Source organism: Physeter macrocephalus, chromosome 18 (assembly GCF_002837175.3).
Source record: "Physeter macrocephalus isolate SW-GA chromosome 18, ASM283717v5, whole genome shotgun sequence".
In the NCBI taxonomy this organism is placed as follows: Eukaryota; Metazoa; Chordata; class Mammalia; order Artiodactyla; family Physeteridae; genus Physeter; species Physeter macrocephalus.
This window is the reverse complement of record NC_041231.1, coordinates 19,567,125-19,583,028: the sequence shown is the minus strand read 5'-3', so window position 1 is coordinate 19,583,028 and position 15,904 is coordinate 19,567,125. Positions and strand designations below refer to the sequence as shown.

The following is a 15,904-nucleotide window of genomic DNA, read 5'->3' as shown; positions in this document are numbered from 1 at the left end:
GGAAATGCTCTATTAGTGTATTTTAGCCAATTTTTCTAGGCGATATTATTCAAGACCTGATGGAATTTTTCAGTAACAAACTTTCCATAGTAGCTTTCCAAATACTTCTTACTTAATTTGGTGTGTTTTGTTCTTGTTTTATTCTGATAGTCAATAAATGTCTTGAAATCTTGAAGATTATTTCTAAATGATTGTAGGTGTAATAGTTAAGAATAATGGTTCTAGAAACATAATCCACTGGTTTTAACTTCAACTCAACATTTTAGTTGTAAGACTTTGGGCATTCTGTATTTCAGTTTCTTTATATATAAGATAAGATGTCATTGTCCTTGTAATATGTACATCATGCGGATATGAGAATTAAACGTAAAAGTAATTATGACATAAAAACTGCTCAATAAAGTTTAAAGGCTGATAGCTATTATTGATCTCATCATTAACAGTTATTATTTCTGATGATGACTCATGAAGCAGTTTCTTCCAGGTGTGGATTTTAATGAAAATTGCACACACACACACACACAAATACACCAACAGATTTTCATAGTCAAATAAGTTTGTGAAACCCTGAATTTAGCAAAATAAGGTTCTCAGCCTTTATATGCTAATATGCATTGAAAAATTTCACAGGTGCATATAATAGCACATATAGCATATCCCTAATTTACTGAGCACACAACCTTCTTTTCACCAAGCACACTAAACACGGGTATAGCTTGGGGTGGAGGGGGAGCTTTTCAGCTAGGGCAGTTGTTAATTGGGCGGGACTTCATGGGACAATGCAGGTCATTTAGGATCCATGGTTCCTGCCCAGAAAATGCTAACAGCACTCCCCAGTCATTGTGACAACCAAAACTGCCCCCCTCCACACACACACACATAATCCAGATGCCACCCGCATTTGGATCCAGTAGGCTAGAGGAACACAAACTGGTTTTGCGTTCTTGTGAACTGGCCATCTGGAATCCTCTAGGAAGGAAGCTAATGTAATGCCTTGTGTCCCTAGAACTCCTTAAAAAGTTTGCGAAGTGGTTATATGAATTTACACATATGTAAAAATTCACTGACCTGTACACCTGAGTTCTGTGTATTTTAGTACATCTGTGTTATTCCTCAATTTTTAAAAAATTCACTAGGTGATCATCACTGATATATGAGTTTTGTGAGAAATGACTCAGAACATGACTTACATGTGGAAGCGTAATTTCTCCATCCCTATAGTCAAGTGACCTTGAAATACGGTGGTATTGTTTTTCTCCATCTTGAAAGAATTTGAATTAGATATCATTTCAGAATACTGCCTGCTAAGAATTTTGGATCTGTGGGTAAATAAAGGGGAAAACAAACAAAGAAAAAAATATTAGAGTCAGTTATATTCCTGTCAGAGCTCAAGCACAGTATTTTGCTATTTAATTAAACAATTGGTATTACTAATGGTATTAGTTTATTCAACATAATTATTAAGGCTGACATTTTTCCAATAACATCAATTTGCTTATAATAAAAAACTACATTTCTTTGATCTTCTGTAGGGAGGATGAATTACCACTCCAAGCAATTCTTTTGTCTTATCACTTCAGTGACATGAAACAGAATTTGAATGGATCTGGCCATAATGTACAATATTTCCTTTGTTTTCAGAGCGAAAAGCCATTAGCAGTTATTTCAGGATTAACATGTTTATGACACTTGTAAATTGATTTATGGTATTAGCCAAGCATGTCAGTGAAAAAAAGCCTTTTCATTTTCTTTGTGTTTATCCTTTCCCAGTTTCAAGGTGTTGAGTGATTCAGATCACACTTTAGTCTTACCGAAGTACGCTGGACTTCCTCCCCATAAGACCTAATTCTTGAATCGGGGGAATAGTTTGCTATAGCTTGACAAGCATGTAAAAAGGAGTTTCATACAGGGACACTTGAGGTCACAGGGAAGTGAGGGTGACATCCACCCCATCATGAAAATGTCAGATAGCCTTATATAAGACGCTTGCTGTTGCAGCTCACTGATTCTTAAGCCCTTATTGTGTGAAGAGAAAATAAAATTTAAACAATTCTGTGTTATGGCACTGTCCCAGACTATTACACAAATCCAATGAGTTATTTTTAAAACCACAATTTGGACTCCAGTGTCATAATACATCCTTTCCTGCTGACTATAATAAAGGTTGCTGATCTATTTCAAGCTTCCCGAGTAGAAAAATGTTGAATGATTTAGCGTGCTGAAGTTAATTCTGATCTCTAGAAATCACGGTGGCTCCAGCAACTCAGTGCTGTGTCTTAGTGCCGAGGAATGTCAGCACAGCACTTTTAGGGGCTGTTTACCTTCTATGCCTTCTTTAGAAATGGCAGGTGGACTGCCGCTGACACGGCTGCTTTGTGTAACTGCTGCAGTAGAAATGAGCCTTTTAGAAACAGTGATCATAAGAGTTGTTGTTTTTTTTTTCCTTCGGAATTGCTTTATAATATTCTCTCTTTAGAAATTTGACCTGAGCATGTTTGTGAATAATTATTGACAGAAAATGCCAAGAATGTGAAAAATACCACCGAGATCAATTTTACTATCCTGAACTAGCTGCCTTCCTAAGCTGCTTTGGATTCATTCACCTCACTGGTCCGATTGTATTCCCTTTAAAATGAAGTAGAAATGTCTTTATTTTGAAATTCAAGTATATGAATTTGTGTTACATTATTTCTTTCAAGGAAAAAAAATGTTTATAATTCAACAGGACCTTGGAGAACTATAGTATCAAAGGTTTTCTGTAAACATGACACCATTACTGTTAAGTGTCAAAAAACAAGTGGTTATTAGGGAACGATTATTATTCAGAATATATTAACAATAGCCCGAGACCTTTCATTTTAAAATACTTGTGTTTCTCTTTGATTTAAAAAGGTAGCATATAATAGTCCAATGTGACAATGTAATCTGCACTTCTTTTATTCCTTTTTGCCTTTCTTATACTTCGTTAATGGAATTTAAAGCAGACTCCAACAGAAACAATGCAGAATCAGTGAGGTAAGACTGAAAGCATGAAAGAAATATCAAAAGACATCAAATATATACAAACAGCTACCCAGATTAAAATAATTACTATATATTGGGCTTATATGTTCTTTTGTTGGACTGTGACCTGCCAAACCCATAAAAGAATAAGGAACAGACATTGTGTTACATTATTTACTTGTTGTGCAGGATGTGTGGAACAGATACACTTATGTTAAAGGGACCCAAATTCTTCTGAATCTAGTTCAAACAAAAGAGGTCTGGTTAGCATGGTAGCCTTAAAGCAATCTTTCTGCCTGTGATTTTGTTTTTGTGAAAGAAGTATGCCAGTGGAAGTTCTCATGACTTGGTTTTGCCTAAAGTAATCTCCTTATTGCTGTTGGAATATTTTAGGCTAATTTCTGATTTCCACAAACTGAATAAACATTTAAAAATATCTTTATTATGGAAATATTAAAATATACCCCAAAATAGAATAGTGTAAGGAACTTCCATGTATATCTATTGCATAGCTTCAACAATTATCATTATTGTGTCAGTTTTAAAATTCTATGTGCACTGTATCAGTTAGCTCTTGCTGCGTTGCAAACCATGCTAAAACAGATTGACTTCATGCAAGAAACATTTATTATTGTTCCTAAGTCTGTCTGTTTGGGTGTGTGGAGGAGGAAATAATGTATTTTTCCTTCTACTCTCTTGGCTGGGTCTCTGTAACAAAAGACAGGTGAACAGAAAACATGCATCTTTACGTCTTGTAAGTTTTATGTGATATGGGAGCCCTCCTAAGGAAGTGAAAGAAGACCTGAAGAGGTGGTTACACCTGAGTCTTTTTCCTGCTAGGTTTGGGAAAGAACGGAAAGTCGTGGGGAAATACGGTAGAACAAAAGGGGTCTGAGCTAAGTATAGTAAACTGCAAGAAAGTTGGCAAGGTCTGTTTATTTAGATTCTTGACAGCATCCCTCCATCTTTGGAGATAAGGATGCTTCTTTTCTTCTCTGTATAGGGAGAGCAACTCTTACATGAGGGTTTTATGAATTTGCTTCAGAGGAAGGTCAAAGAGTCTTCCCATTCCTAAAATTCCTTCAGCTTAAAATATTCAGTATGCCAAAGTATCATGTTTTCGGGTAGTGTGTCCTGAAACCTGTCAAGCAGTTCTGCTGATCTTAGCCAGTCTGGACTGATAGTGATCAGGCTGGCTCTTGCATATGTGTCCAACTGATGTATCTGGGGCTGGTTCATCTAGGATGGCTGTCCTTTTACATTGGTGGCTGGCTGGCTGTTGGCCAGGATTTCAGAGGGTGATGGGTGATGTCGTACATCTTCCAGCAGGCTATTGCAGTCTACACTGAGCAGAGTTCCAAAAGAGAGAATATAAACATGCAGTGCCCTAGCTCAGAGCTCAGTCTTTTGGTCAAAGGCTGGCCAGATTTAAGAAGTCAGGAAGGGGCTTCCCTGGTGGCGCAGTGGTTGAGAGTCCGCCTGCCGATTCAGGGGACACGGGTTCGTGCCCCGGTCCGGGAAGATCCCACATGCCGCGGAGCTGCTGGGCCCGTGAGCCATGGCCGCTGAGCCTGCGCGTCCGGAGCCTGTGCTCCACAACGGGAGAGGCCACTGCGTACCGCAAAAAAAAAAAAAAAAAAAAAAAGAAGTCAGGAAGTACCTGTAAAGTCATCTTGCAATGCATGTGGATGCAGGAGAATTGAAGACTTTTTGTTATCAATCTATCATAGTCAAAAAAAAAAATCTGTCACAGTCCCCCCACACTTTAAAAAAATCTTTTTTAGAGTGTTTAAAATCAATTAATATCATTTCACCATTAAATACTTCAGTGAATAGTGTTTCATTCTTTGGTCATTACAATTTTATTACTTAAATAGAAGCCATACAAGTTATCGATACTCTTTGTATCAGAATATTATTACTAGAGGCTTTGTCCCGATTACCACTAACAACAAAGTGACCATCACTATCACTAGTAGTAAATTTCTTTTTTTCTCCTGTCATGTATGCTAAACATTTATTGCCTCACTTAACACTCATAAGTATGCTGACAGGGCAGCAACTCATATTCATTTATAGAGGTGAATGAGAAAGGTTAAGTGAACTGCCCAAGGCCACATAATTAGTGAGCAACGGCTTTGAGGTCATGATAAACTGACTCCGTTTTGCATGTTCTTATTTACTACATAGCACGCTCTTCTGTGTCTGATCAGCAGGCCACAGTATCTTGACATTTACTTGTGGAGGCCAGGTGGGATGAAAAGGCTAAGCCAACTCTTCGATTTCTTAAAGCAAAAAATGAATTTAAGGGAGTAGGTTGTTTCTGGATTTACCACAGTGGAGCTATTTTAAGAACATGAGAAGGATCTATGAGGTCACTTTCTAATATTGATGATGTGTTAGAGGCTGTTGTTTTGGAGAAACGAAGAGCTTTATTTCCTTATTGTTGTACTGGAAGTGTCTCATGTGGTATGCATGCCTGTCCATGTTTCAGCTGCTGTCTCGAAACCAATGTGTTCTTAATCATTGTCACGCTAGTCATCCTGGAGAAGCTGAAGCAGTCAGGAAGGGTCAGTAGTTAATGACAAGAAGACATCTGTTTCCGTTTGAGTGAGATGTCTGGGATGATTTTCTTCTTTCCGAGGATGAGCTGGCATAGTAGGAAGTTGTAACCCAGTTGGTCCAGATTCATGAAAATTCATTGATTCTTTTTTGGATCTGAGTTACTGTCATTCAGACATCAGTTTTATGTGACTGTGCCTCAAAAATAGTTTAGTACATTTTTTTTCTTGTCTAAGTGTCAGCTCCATCCTGAGTTCCAATAGTGGCTTTTATCTTGAGGTCTGGTGTGAGGCATTAAATTCATATTCTTGGAAGAAAGATAGATGAGAACATAATTTTATTGCTAACATAATTTTATTGCTATCTTACTGTTGTAAAACATAATTACTAAATAATATGTCCTTTATGCATTCTGACAATGAGATTATGACTGACTTTTACTTTTCAATAGGCAAGCTATTTGGGGCTGTCATCATCACATAATGGAGTCTTGCTTGTAGGGGGTCACATTTTAACTTCCAATGACTTTTCTATAACAGCCTCTTAACATATAAGTCTCAGGTAAATTGAAGCTACTCCCTGCAGGAGATAAAGTCAGATATCAAACTAACCATTATCCATATTCTGGAAACTGATGGTGTCATCAGTGTTTCTTATGGCACTTAATTTATAGGCTTATTTTAAGCCAAGGCTTCAATGTGATATACTTTTATGGGAGAGAATTTCTTGCATCAAGACCATGTAGTTAAAATTATTAAAATTACAAAAGTCATATCATCACTATTGAACAATTCATATCTATAAGCTATTTACTATGGCAGTTAGGGACTGTTGAGCTCACTAGCCTAAATCTGTAGGTTAATTGAAATGAAGCCTGTTCTCACATATTTGACTGTCTGATGTTTTTATTCTCTATTTCTGGGTAGGATGATATATTAATCTGGACATATGGTCTCCTAATAACATTTGAAAGCCTTATTCCTTACAGATAGAGGACAGCTTATTAAACAAATACATGAAATGCCCTTGAATCAGCATTGAATATTAAGGGAACAGAGTATTAAATGAGTGATATATGACTATAAACAATGAATTTAGATTACTGTTACCAGAGTGTTTCAGAAGAGAGAAGGAAAAGGAAAATTCAAAGCCCACAGCATTAATATTTCCTTTGACTTTTCATCTTAGAAATAGCTAAATGGTTCAGTATCCCCCAAGTTTATACAAATATGCAGAACTGAGTATTTGTCCTTAGGCAATGTTCTGCTTTTTATAATGAAAGCAATTTTTTTTCACATTTTGTTTTGTTGACTGGAATAATTCTTTCACCAGGAAAGTGGGTGTCATTTAACATAATGACACACTTGAAAATATTTTTAATTACCAATGTAAGTTATTTGTTATTTTAGGAATTATTCTGAACCACACAAGGGTAGGTTTTTGGTTTTTTATTTTCCAATTCCCATTTTACAAATGGGTCAATTGATGTCAGGCAAAGTAGAGTAATGGCATTACTCTAATTTAAGAACAAACATTCACAATGTTTTGTGGGGCGGACGGCAGTATTTTCCTTAGTGATCAATGTAACTTTTCTTAAATTAAAATATAAATGAGATTGTTGTCTCTTCAGACTCTCAAAATTTTAAAACAGCTAAACAGCAGCATTAGTTAACTATTTTAAATTTTACCTACTTGCATAAATATATGAAAAGTTCCGGTCCATAATATCTTGAGGTACAACTTGAGGTGAAATAGAAAACTCAAAATATTTGGAGTTAAATATAAATTTAATGTCTTATCTGACTGTATGGAATTAATTTTTCTACTAGTTGTAAGTGAATAAATAAGTAAATTATTTTTATAGAAAAATTTATGTACCTGAAAAAACTAATTATCACATTTTGAAGCAAATTCATTTTTATGAATACATTATATTATTTGCAAATTTCCTCTCCCATTTAGTAGGTTGTCTTTTCGTTTTGTCAGTGGTTTCCTTCGCTGTGCAAAAGCTTGCAAGTTTACTTAGGTCCCATTTGTTTAATTTTGCTTTTATCTCCTTTGCTTTAGGAGAGAGGTGCAAAAGAATATTGCTACAATTTTTGTCAAAGATTGTTCTGCCTATGTTTTCCTTTAGGCATTGTATAGTATCTGGTCTTACATTTAAGTCTTTAATCCATTTTGAGGGTTTGTTTTTTTCTTTTGTATATGGTGTTAGAGAATGTTCTAATTTCATTCTTTTACATGTAGCTGTCCAGTTTTCCCAGTACCACTTATTGAAGAGACTGTCTTTTCTCCATTGTATATTCTTGCCTCCTTTGTTGTAGATTACTTGACCATAAGGATGTGGGTTTATTTCTGGGCTTTCTATCCTATTTCAATGATCTATGTATCTGGTTTTGTTCAAGTACCATACTGTTTTGATTACTGTGGCTTTGTAGTACACTCTGGAGTCAGGGAGCGTGATTCCGCCAGCTCTGTTCTTCTCAAGATCGTTTCAGCTCTTCAAGGTCTTTTGTGTTTCCATACAAATTTTAAAATCATTTGTTCTAGTTCTGTGAAAAATGCCCTTGGCATCTTGATAGGAATTGCATTGAATCTGTAGATTGCCTTGTGTACTACGGTCATTTTAACAATATTAATTCTCCCAATTCAAGAACACAGTGTATCTTTCCATCTGCTTGTATTATCTTCAATTTCTTTCATCAGTGTCTTAGGTTTCTGAGTAAGGTCTTTTAGCTCCTCAGGTGGGTTTATTCCTAGGTATTTTATTCTTTTCGATGCTATGGTAAATGGAGTTGTTTCCTTAATTTCTCATTCTGTTTCTTCATTGTTAATGTATAGAAATGTGACGGATTTCTTATATTAATTTTGTATCCTGCAACTCTGCTGAATTCATTGCTGAGCTCTCATAGTTTTCGGTGGTGTCTTTAGGATTTCCTATGTATATTATCATGTCATCTGCAAACAGTGACAGTTTTACCTCTTCGTTTCCAATTTGGATTTCTTTTATTTCTTTTTCTTCTCTTATGGCTGTGGCTACAACTTCTAAAACTATGTTGAATAAAAGTGGTGAGAGTGGATATCCTCGTCTTGTACGTGATCTTAGAAGAAATGCTTTCAGCTTTTCACCACTGAGTATGATTTTAGCTGTGGGATTGTCATATATGGCCTTTATTATGTTGAGGTATGTTCCCTCTATGCCCACTTTCTGGAGAGTTTTATATCCAACACATATAAACAGCTCATACAACTCAACATTTAAAAAACCCAAACAACCCAATTAAAAAATGGGCAGAACAACTGAATAGATACTTTTCCAAAGAGAAACTGCAGATGTTCAGCAGGCACATGAAAAAATGCTCAACATAGTTAATCATCAGGGAAATGCAAATCAAAACCACAATGAGTTATCACCTCACACCTGTCAGAATGGTTATCACCAAAAAGAACACAAATAAGAGAGGATGTGGAGAAAAGGGAACCCTCATATATTGTTAGTGGGAATGTAAATTGCTGCAGCCACTGTGGAAAACAGTATGAAGGTTTCTCAAAAAACTAAAAATAGAACTATCATAGGACCGAGCTTTCCACTCCTGGTTGTACATCCAAAAAAAACCCCAAAAGGCACAGTACACCCCAACTTTCATTGCAGCATCATTTACAATTGCCAGGGTATGGAAGCAACCTAAGTATCCATCAACAGATGAATGGATAAAGAAGATGTGGTATTGTATATACAATGGAATATTTCTCAGCCATAAAAAAAAATGACATTGTGCCATTTGCAGTATTATGGATGGACTTGTATGGCATTATGCTAAGTGAAATAAGTCAGACAGAGAATGACAAATACTGTATGATATCACTGATATGTGGAATCTAAAAAATACAACAAACTAGTGAATAAAGCAAAAAAGAAGCAAATGCGCAGATATAGAGAACAAACTAATGGTTATCACTGGGGGAACGGTAATCTAGGGATAGGGGAATAAAAGGGTTATTAAGGGATTACATGAAATCATGTGTGAAACTTTTAAAAATTGTAAATTACTCTAGAGTTTAAAGAATCTTTCATTCAATTAAAAAACAATACATTATAAACAACGTTTGGATGTCTATTATCATAGTGTTTCAGAAGAAAAGGAAAATCATAAGACAAAGTAAGGAAAATTGATATTTTAATGCTTACTCTATTTATGTCAACATTGGAGTGAATAAACATTCTGCCGAAGTGCAAAGTAACTGATGCTCTTATCTTCTACTTGAGTAAAGCCTAGATTTGTAAATTTTAGTTGACATGGCCGGTCCTTATCCATTTGTTTTTCCTTTATCCCTTCCCTCTATATTGCTATTCACCATCTATTAGTGTGATAATTTTGAACATGAAAAGGTATTTTGCCAGGAAAATTAAAAGTTAAATTTGTGATACTTAATGAATGACTTAGACGAGGTTGAATGCTTGATACAAAGAATTGATTGAAAGAGTCACCTTTTGAATGAAATGACCTAAATGAGGTTATTCTCATAGCCACTGACATTCATTAGAGTATACTAGAGTACCTTCCAAGTAAAAATTCCTGTGACCAATAAAATACAATTTATTGGTTTACTATATAGCATTTATCAACTGTCTTTTATTTTAAATACAAAGAGGAAAAACTAAGACTTGTGTGGAGTTATTTGAGAACAGTTTCATAAGGAGGAAATTATTACCAACAGAAAAATGTATTCAATTGCTGTTATGTTGACCTTTTAGAGTACATGAACTTAGAATCCCTACAGTACATGAATTTGTTAGTCTTTTGTTTGTTTGTTTGTTTCCAGGTTAACCACGTTCTTATCAGCTTTCAACCAAAAGTAAGAAGAGACATTAGGATTTTCATTCTTTCTGGGTTGCTTCCTTCCTGAAGAACAATGGGGATGCTATTAAGTGGAAGAGGATTAATCACATCTCTAATTTTCTTCTTGTTAAAATTCTCAACAGCTGTTGATATACCACTTTCAGGTAAAGTGACAACATTCAATACCTACTTATAAAAGTCCATATTTGCATTTTGATTTTTAAGTAGAATAATTATATGTTGAGGATGTGATTTTTCTAGCATATTTCTACAGATTTTACAGCAATCTATCATCAGAAGTCATGTTCTCCTTTTAAATTTTTCAGAAGACTTATATTTGGCCACTTGCTATAATTAATTATTTTGCAGCTTTTAGCCTCTTAGGCGAACTTGGCACGTAACAAGAAATATAACCTATAGATCAGGTGCTATTTCACCACGTAAGATAATCTGCAATATTAGCAACAGCTATTACTTTTATGTATCAGATTAGTTTATTTTAGGGAGAATTGTGACTCAGAAGTTACTGGCATGCAACCAATCAGGACAAAAAAGGAACTGATTAAACTTTGTATTGTTTTTCAAAAATGATTATATATTTAAGAATGGTACACTATTGATACTATGTATGAAATAGATAACTAGTGAGAACCTACTATATAGCACAGGGAACTCTACTCAGTGCTATGAGGTGACCTAAATGGGAAGGAAATCCAAAAAAGAGGGGATATTTGTAGACATATAGCTGATTCACTTAGCTGTACAGTAGAAACTAACACAACATTGTAAAGCAACTATACTCCAACAAAATTTTTTAAATTATATATTTAAGAATGAAAACAATTAGGAAATATTAAAAAGCTGTTTTCATAGTACACAACTAAAAGTGTAAAATGATACCACCTCTGCCAATTTAGAGCATTCTATAGGGTGAATTCATAACAAAATGTTAGTCGTGATATATCTTAACATATATTGGTAAAATGGATGTAACTCTTTATCATAAATCAGTTTCAACAAGTTATAGTAATTAGAAGTTCAAAAAACAGTACACATGCAAACACAATTTATGTAATAGTGTTTTAACTATTTAATGTACAGGTTTGGGGAATATCTCTTGTTTATAAGCACATAGGATTTTTAAAAAGACCGTTGAGAGATTACTTAGGTATTTTTATCCATACAGTTCAAGTATTAATCCGTACTATTTCTTCCATACCTAATTAGGACAGTTATAATGTAAGAGATAAGAATGTTTATTAGAACCTTAGCATTGGAAATGATCTCTGCAGATCATCTAAATTTCAAAGGACTAGTCTTGACCACAGAAAGTTGAATAAATGTTAGAGAGGTGCTAACGCAACTGAAACTTTTCTTCAGAAGTACTTGGACAGTCTGAGTGTGACTAGAAAAGGAAATAATTCTCTGAGTATATAATATGTTCTAAAACCATTTTCTAAGGGCTGCCTTAAATACTTGATGTAGCAGTTTCACATGACACACTTTGGGTGGCCCTGCATTTGTATTTCATCCCCAAGGTAAGAATCATTTCTCTACTGTCCTCAAGTCTCTGTGTCAATATTCACCCTTTTAAGGAATTTCACTTACATGTTCTCCGATGTACAGATTTAAACTTCTGCTTTAGTCAAGGTGAAATCTGTTCACCTACACACCACATATATTGGCCTATTTGTACAAACGCTGGTCAAGAGCCTGAAATAATTCATTTTAAGTACATTCTTTGGGTTTTGAGTATGCCGCGCCAAATTAAGAGCACAGTTCTTGGCAATCCTTGTGGAAAAAGGGGTTAATGATTTTACATTTTCTTCCCAGTAGCACCAAAAATGCACTGTGATTCCTGATTCAGATTCTTGACCATATAATGTACATTCTGACCGTAGCATGTACATTTTCCCTCCATCTTTTTTCATTTAGTTCACCAGTGGTGATTGGAAATTTTGTATTAGTACATAAGACACATTTTTATTCTGGTTGTCTCAGTTACTTATGCATTTTCACACCCTAATGTCGTTAGAAAACAATTGTTATAAAATATTAATGAGATGTTTTCAGAACATCTGAATACTACCCATTTATTTCAGTACTCTGGAGCTCTCACTAGCAAATGCAAGTAAGGCAAGGTATTCAATTTGAATGTCAATGAGTCTGGTGTCTCTGTAATTGGCCTAATTATGGAGGGAAGGATTTATAATGTAGAATACATATTCTTATAAACACCCAAAGGTTATTAGCTCACTCCCTGAATAATTAGTTATGGCTGAGACTTTACAACCTTAGCAAATTTAAGAAAGAATAATGTTCTAATAAACAAGTTGTTCACAAGCTCCCTGATATCTTAGGGACTGTTGCTGTTGTGCATCATCCCTCGCCATTTATAACTGTAATAACATTTAAATAGTATGAATTTTCAGTAAGTTCAAGATCTGCTGTACTGAGAAAGAGTGGTAATCAGAAACAAGGTAAATGTCAATGAAGATATGAATGTTTTTTGCATGTTATTAAAATGTTTCTGAATATGAAGCCTGTGCTTGCATTGTCACTAAACTAGTAAAATTCAAGTATCAGATTCATTAGGCAAAAGTAAAGAAAAGTGAAGTTTAAAATGGGAAATGGCTGTTGAGTTATTATTCCGGGCTGGCCATCATTGCTCAAAATGTGATTCCTGGACCCCTCAGGGTCACAGAGATTTGTTCAGGCAGTCCATGCAATCAAATGTTTCATAATAATACTAAAGTGTCATTTTTCCTTTTCCATCGTGTTGACATTTGCACTGATGTCACAAAAGCAGTGGTGCTAAACCTGCAGTTGCCCAGCACACATCAAGGCATTGACACCAAACTCATGGGTTTCCTCAGGACCATATACGCACACTAAAACAACAAAACATCTAAGAAACATAAACCAAAGTTTTGCTTAAGATCGTCCTTGTTGAAACAGTTAAACATTATTGATTTTTTAAAATCTTCATCCTTGAGTACATTCATCTTAATATTCTGTGGGATGAACTGGGAAATATACATAAAATAATTCTGCTATGTAACAAAGTACTATGACAGTCTCTGTTCCTTGATTGTGTCATTATTTGAGTGCTAAGCCAAATACCATTTTTACTTAAAAGTACAACTGACAGGCAAACTTTGATTACTTTGATGGATATTTTCCCCAAACCGAACCAAGTGAGCCTGTCACTTCAGGAGGAACAACTGATAATATATGTTGTCAATGATAAAATTTGGGTGTTGAAGCAAAAATTAGAATTGTGGAAAACTTGTATCCTACACTGTGAGATTGACAGCTTCCCCACATTTAAGGCTTTTCTTAGATCAGTGATGATATTAACAAATGTGAATTTTTAACATTGTATAGTGATGTGTGTCCGTATTTGGAAGATCTGCATAGCTTAGTGAACCAATATTTTTTTCCAGACGAATATTGTATGATGTTACAAAATCACGCATGAATTAAAAAGCAGCCATGGATAAAACACTTTAATGACAGAATATGAAAATTTATCCATATGGTTTCAGATTCCATATTGCAATAAACCTTTAAGAAACTGCCACTTGGTGAGTTTTGGTGTACTATCCAAAAACAATGCCCACAATAATCAGAAAGGACTATAAAATGTGTCACCCTTTTTCAAGTATACATCTGTATAAGGTTGGATTTTCTTCATTTATTTCAACAAAACAACTTACAGCAACATGTGGAATACAGAAGTGGATATGAGAATCCAGCTGCCATCTCTTAAAATATTAAAGATTTGCAATAATGTAAAACAATGCCACTTTTCTCATTATATTTAGTATTTTTGATAAAATATTTATTTTAACAAATGATAGTAATAAATGAATTAATAAATATTTAGAAGATTTCTCAGTTTTAATTTCTAACATGGTAAATATTATTAAATATAACCTACATTTACAAAAGCACTTTGGGATTTCCTATAATTTTTAAGAATGTAAAGGGGTTCAGTGACCAAAAAATCTATTCACCTGGCTTGAATCTCTAATTTTACAACTGAGAAAACAGAGTGGTTCAGGGCCTGGCTCAATGTCACAGGGTTTGGGGCCTATCTGTAACTCCACTGTGGAATATTACCCATGTGAATCACACTCAGGGCCCTTCTACAAATTGCTTTGCTCAAAGTATGTTTGCCAGAATCAGATTTCTGCTACTGAACCATTTATATTTCCTTGTGAATTCAATCCTGTCCCCTGACAGAGGTTGTTAGAACTGTACTAAAATTGTAATGTCTTAATTTGAAAACTATTGAGTGTTCCGTGACAGTAGATCTTAACGTATATCATGATCTGTGTCCTATTTTAAAACTTAATTCAAGTTTGTATCTTCAGCATTAGTACATTTATTTTATAATCAGAATTCTCGGCAATGCCATCCAGCTGCTTGAATTGGTGAGAGACAAAGTCACCCCCTACTTTGTAAATTTGTCTGGAAGGTACTTAACTTGTCAAACACTAAAAATGTTTATCACAATGAGGGAATATTTGTTTTTTGTTTTTTTTTTAATTTTAAAATATTTTATTGGTAAATAAAATTGTTAAGCATCATCTGAGCCTTCAGTGAGTTATCATCTTTTTGCACTAGCAACTTCAAAGATCATTGATCACATAACAAGTAAAATGATGATGAAAAAGTTGGAAATATTGCGAGAATTATCAAAATTTGACACAAAGACATGAAATTTGACACGAAATGAGCAAATGTTGCTGGAAAAAAACCTCGTCACAGAGTTGCTACAAATCTTCAATTTGCAAAAACAGTATCCGTGAAGTGCAATAAAGCAAGGAATATTTGAATATGTGGAATCCTTTTAAAAGAAACCATCATTTATTAGCTATTATTTTTATCCTAATGATTATTAATGTTAAATTCTATAAGGGGGAAAAGTACCCTCAAGCTTCCAAGTGGGGAAAAAAAAATATTTAAAAATATGTGTAAATGGGAAGTTAAAAATAATAAATAAGCTCAGGGAAAAAATATAACAAAAGCAATAAATGGAAATAAAAATAAAGAGGAGAAGGGGTTTTTTCTTGGCTAATAATTAATAAAGTATCTTATTGTTTTAAAATGCTATTCTTGAGACTTCCCTGGTGGCATAGTGGTTAAGAATCCGCCTGCCAATGCAGGGGACACAAGTTTGAGCCCTGGTCCGGGGAGATCCTACGTGCCACGGAGCAACTAAGCCCGTGAGCCACAACTACTGAGCCTGCGCTCTAGAGCCCGCAAGCCACAACTGCTGAGCCCACGTGCCACAAGCCTGCGCACCTAGAGCCTATGCTCTGCAATAAGAGAAGCCACCGCAATGAGAAGCCCGCGCACCACAACAACGAATAGCCCCTGCTCACCACAACTAGAGAAAGCCCGCATGCAGCAACGAAGACCCAATGCAGCCAAAAATAAATAAATAAATAAATAAATTTATAAAATGCTATTGTTCGTTGGCGGCGAGG

General features: G+C 35.0%; 1 protein-coding gene across 8 annotated transcripts in view; it reads left to right on the top strand.

The window, feature by feature from the left end:
• CHL1 (cell adhesion molecule L1 like) overlaps positions 1–15,904 on the top strand; it is a 278,402-nt gene that overhangs the window by 179,605 nt on the left and 82,893 nt on the right. For all 8 annotated transcript variants that reach the window (XM_028478803.2, XM_028478804.2, XM_055079546.1 and 5 more), the window contains one exon: positions 10,390–10,570. In XM_028478803.2, coding sequence (XP_028334604.1) covers positions 10,480–10,570 — 91 coding nt within the window. In that variant the 5' untranslated portion in view covers positions 10,390–10,479. The remainder of the gene's footprint in view (positions 1–10,389; positions 10,571–15,904) is intronic.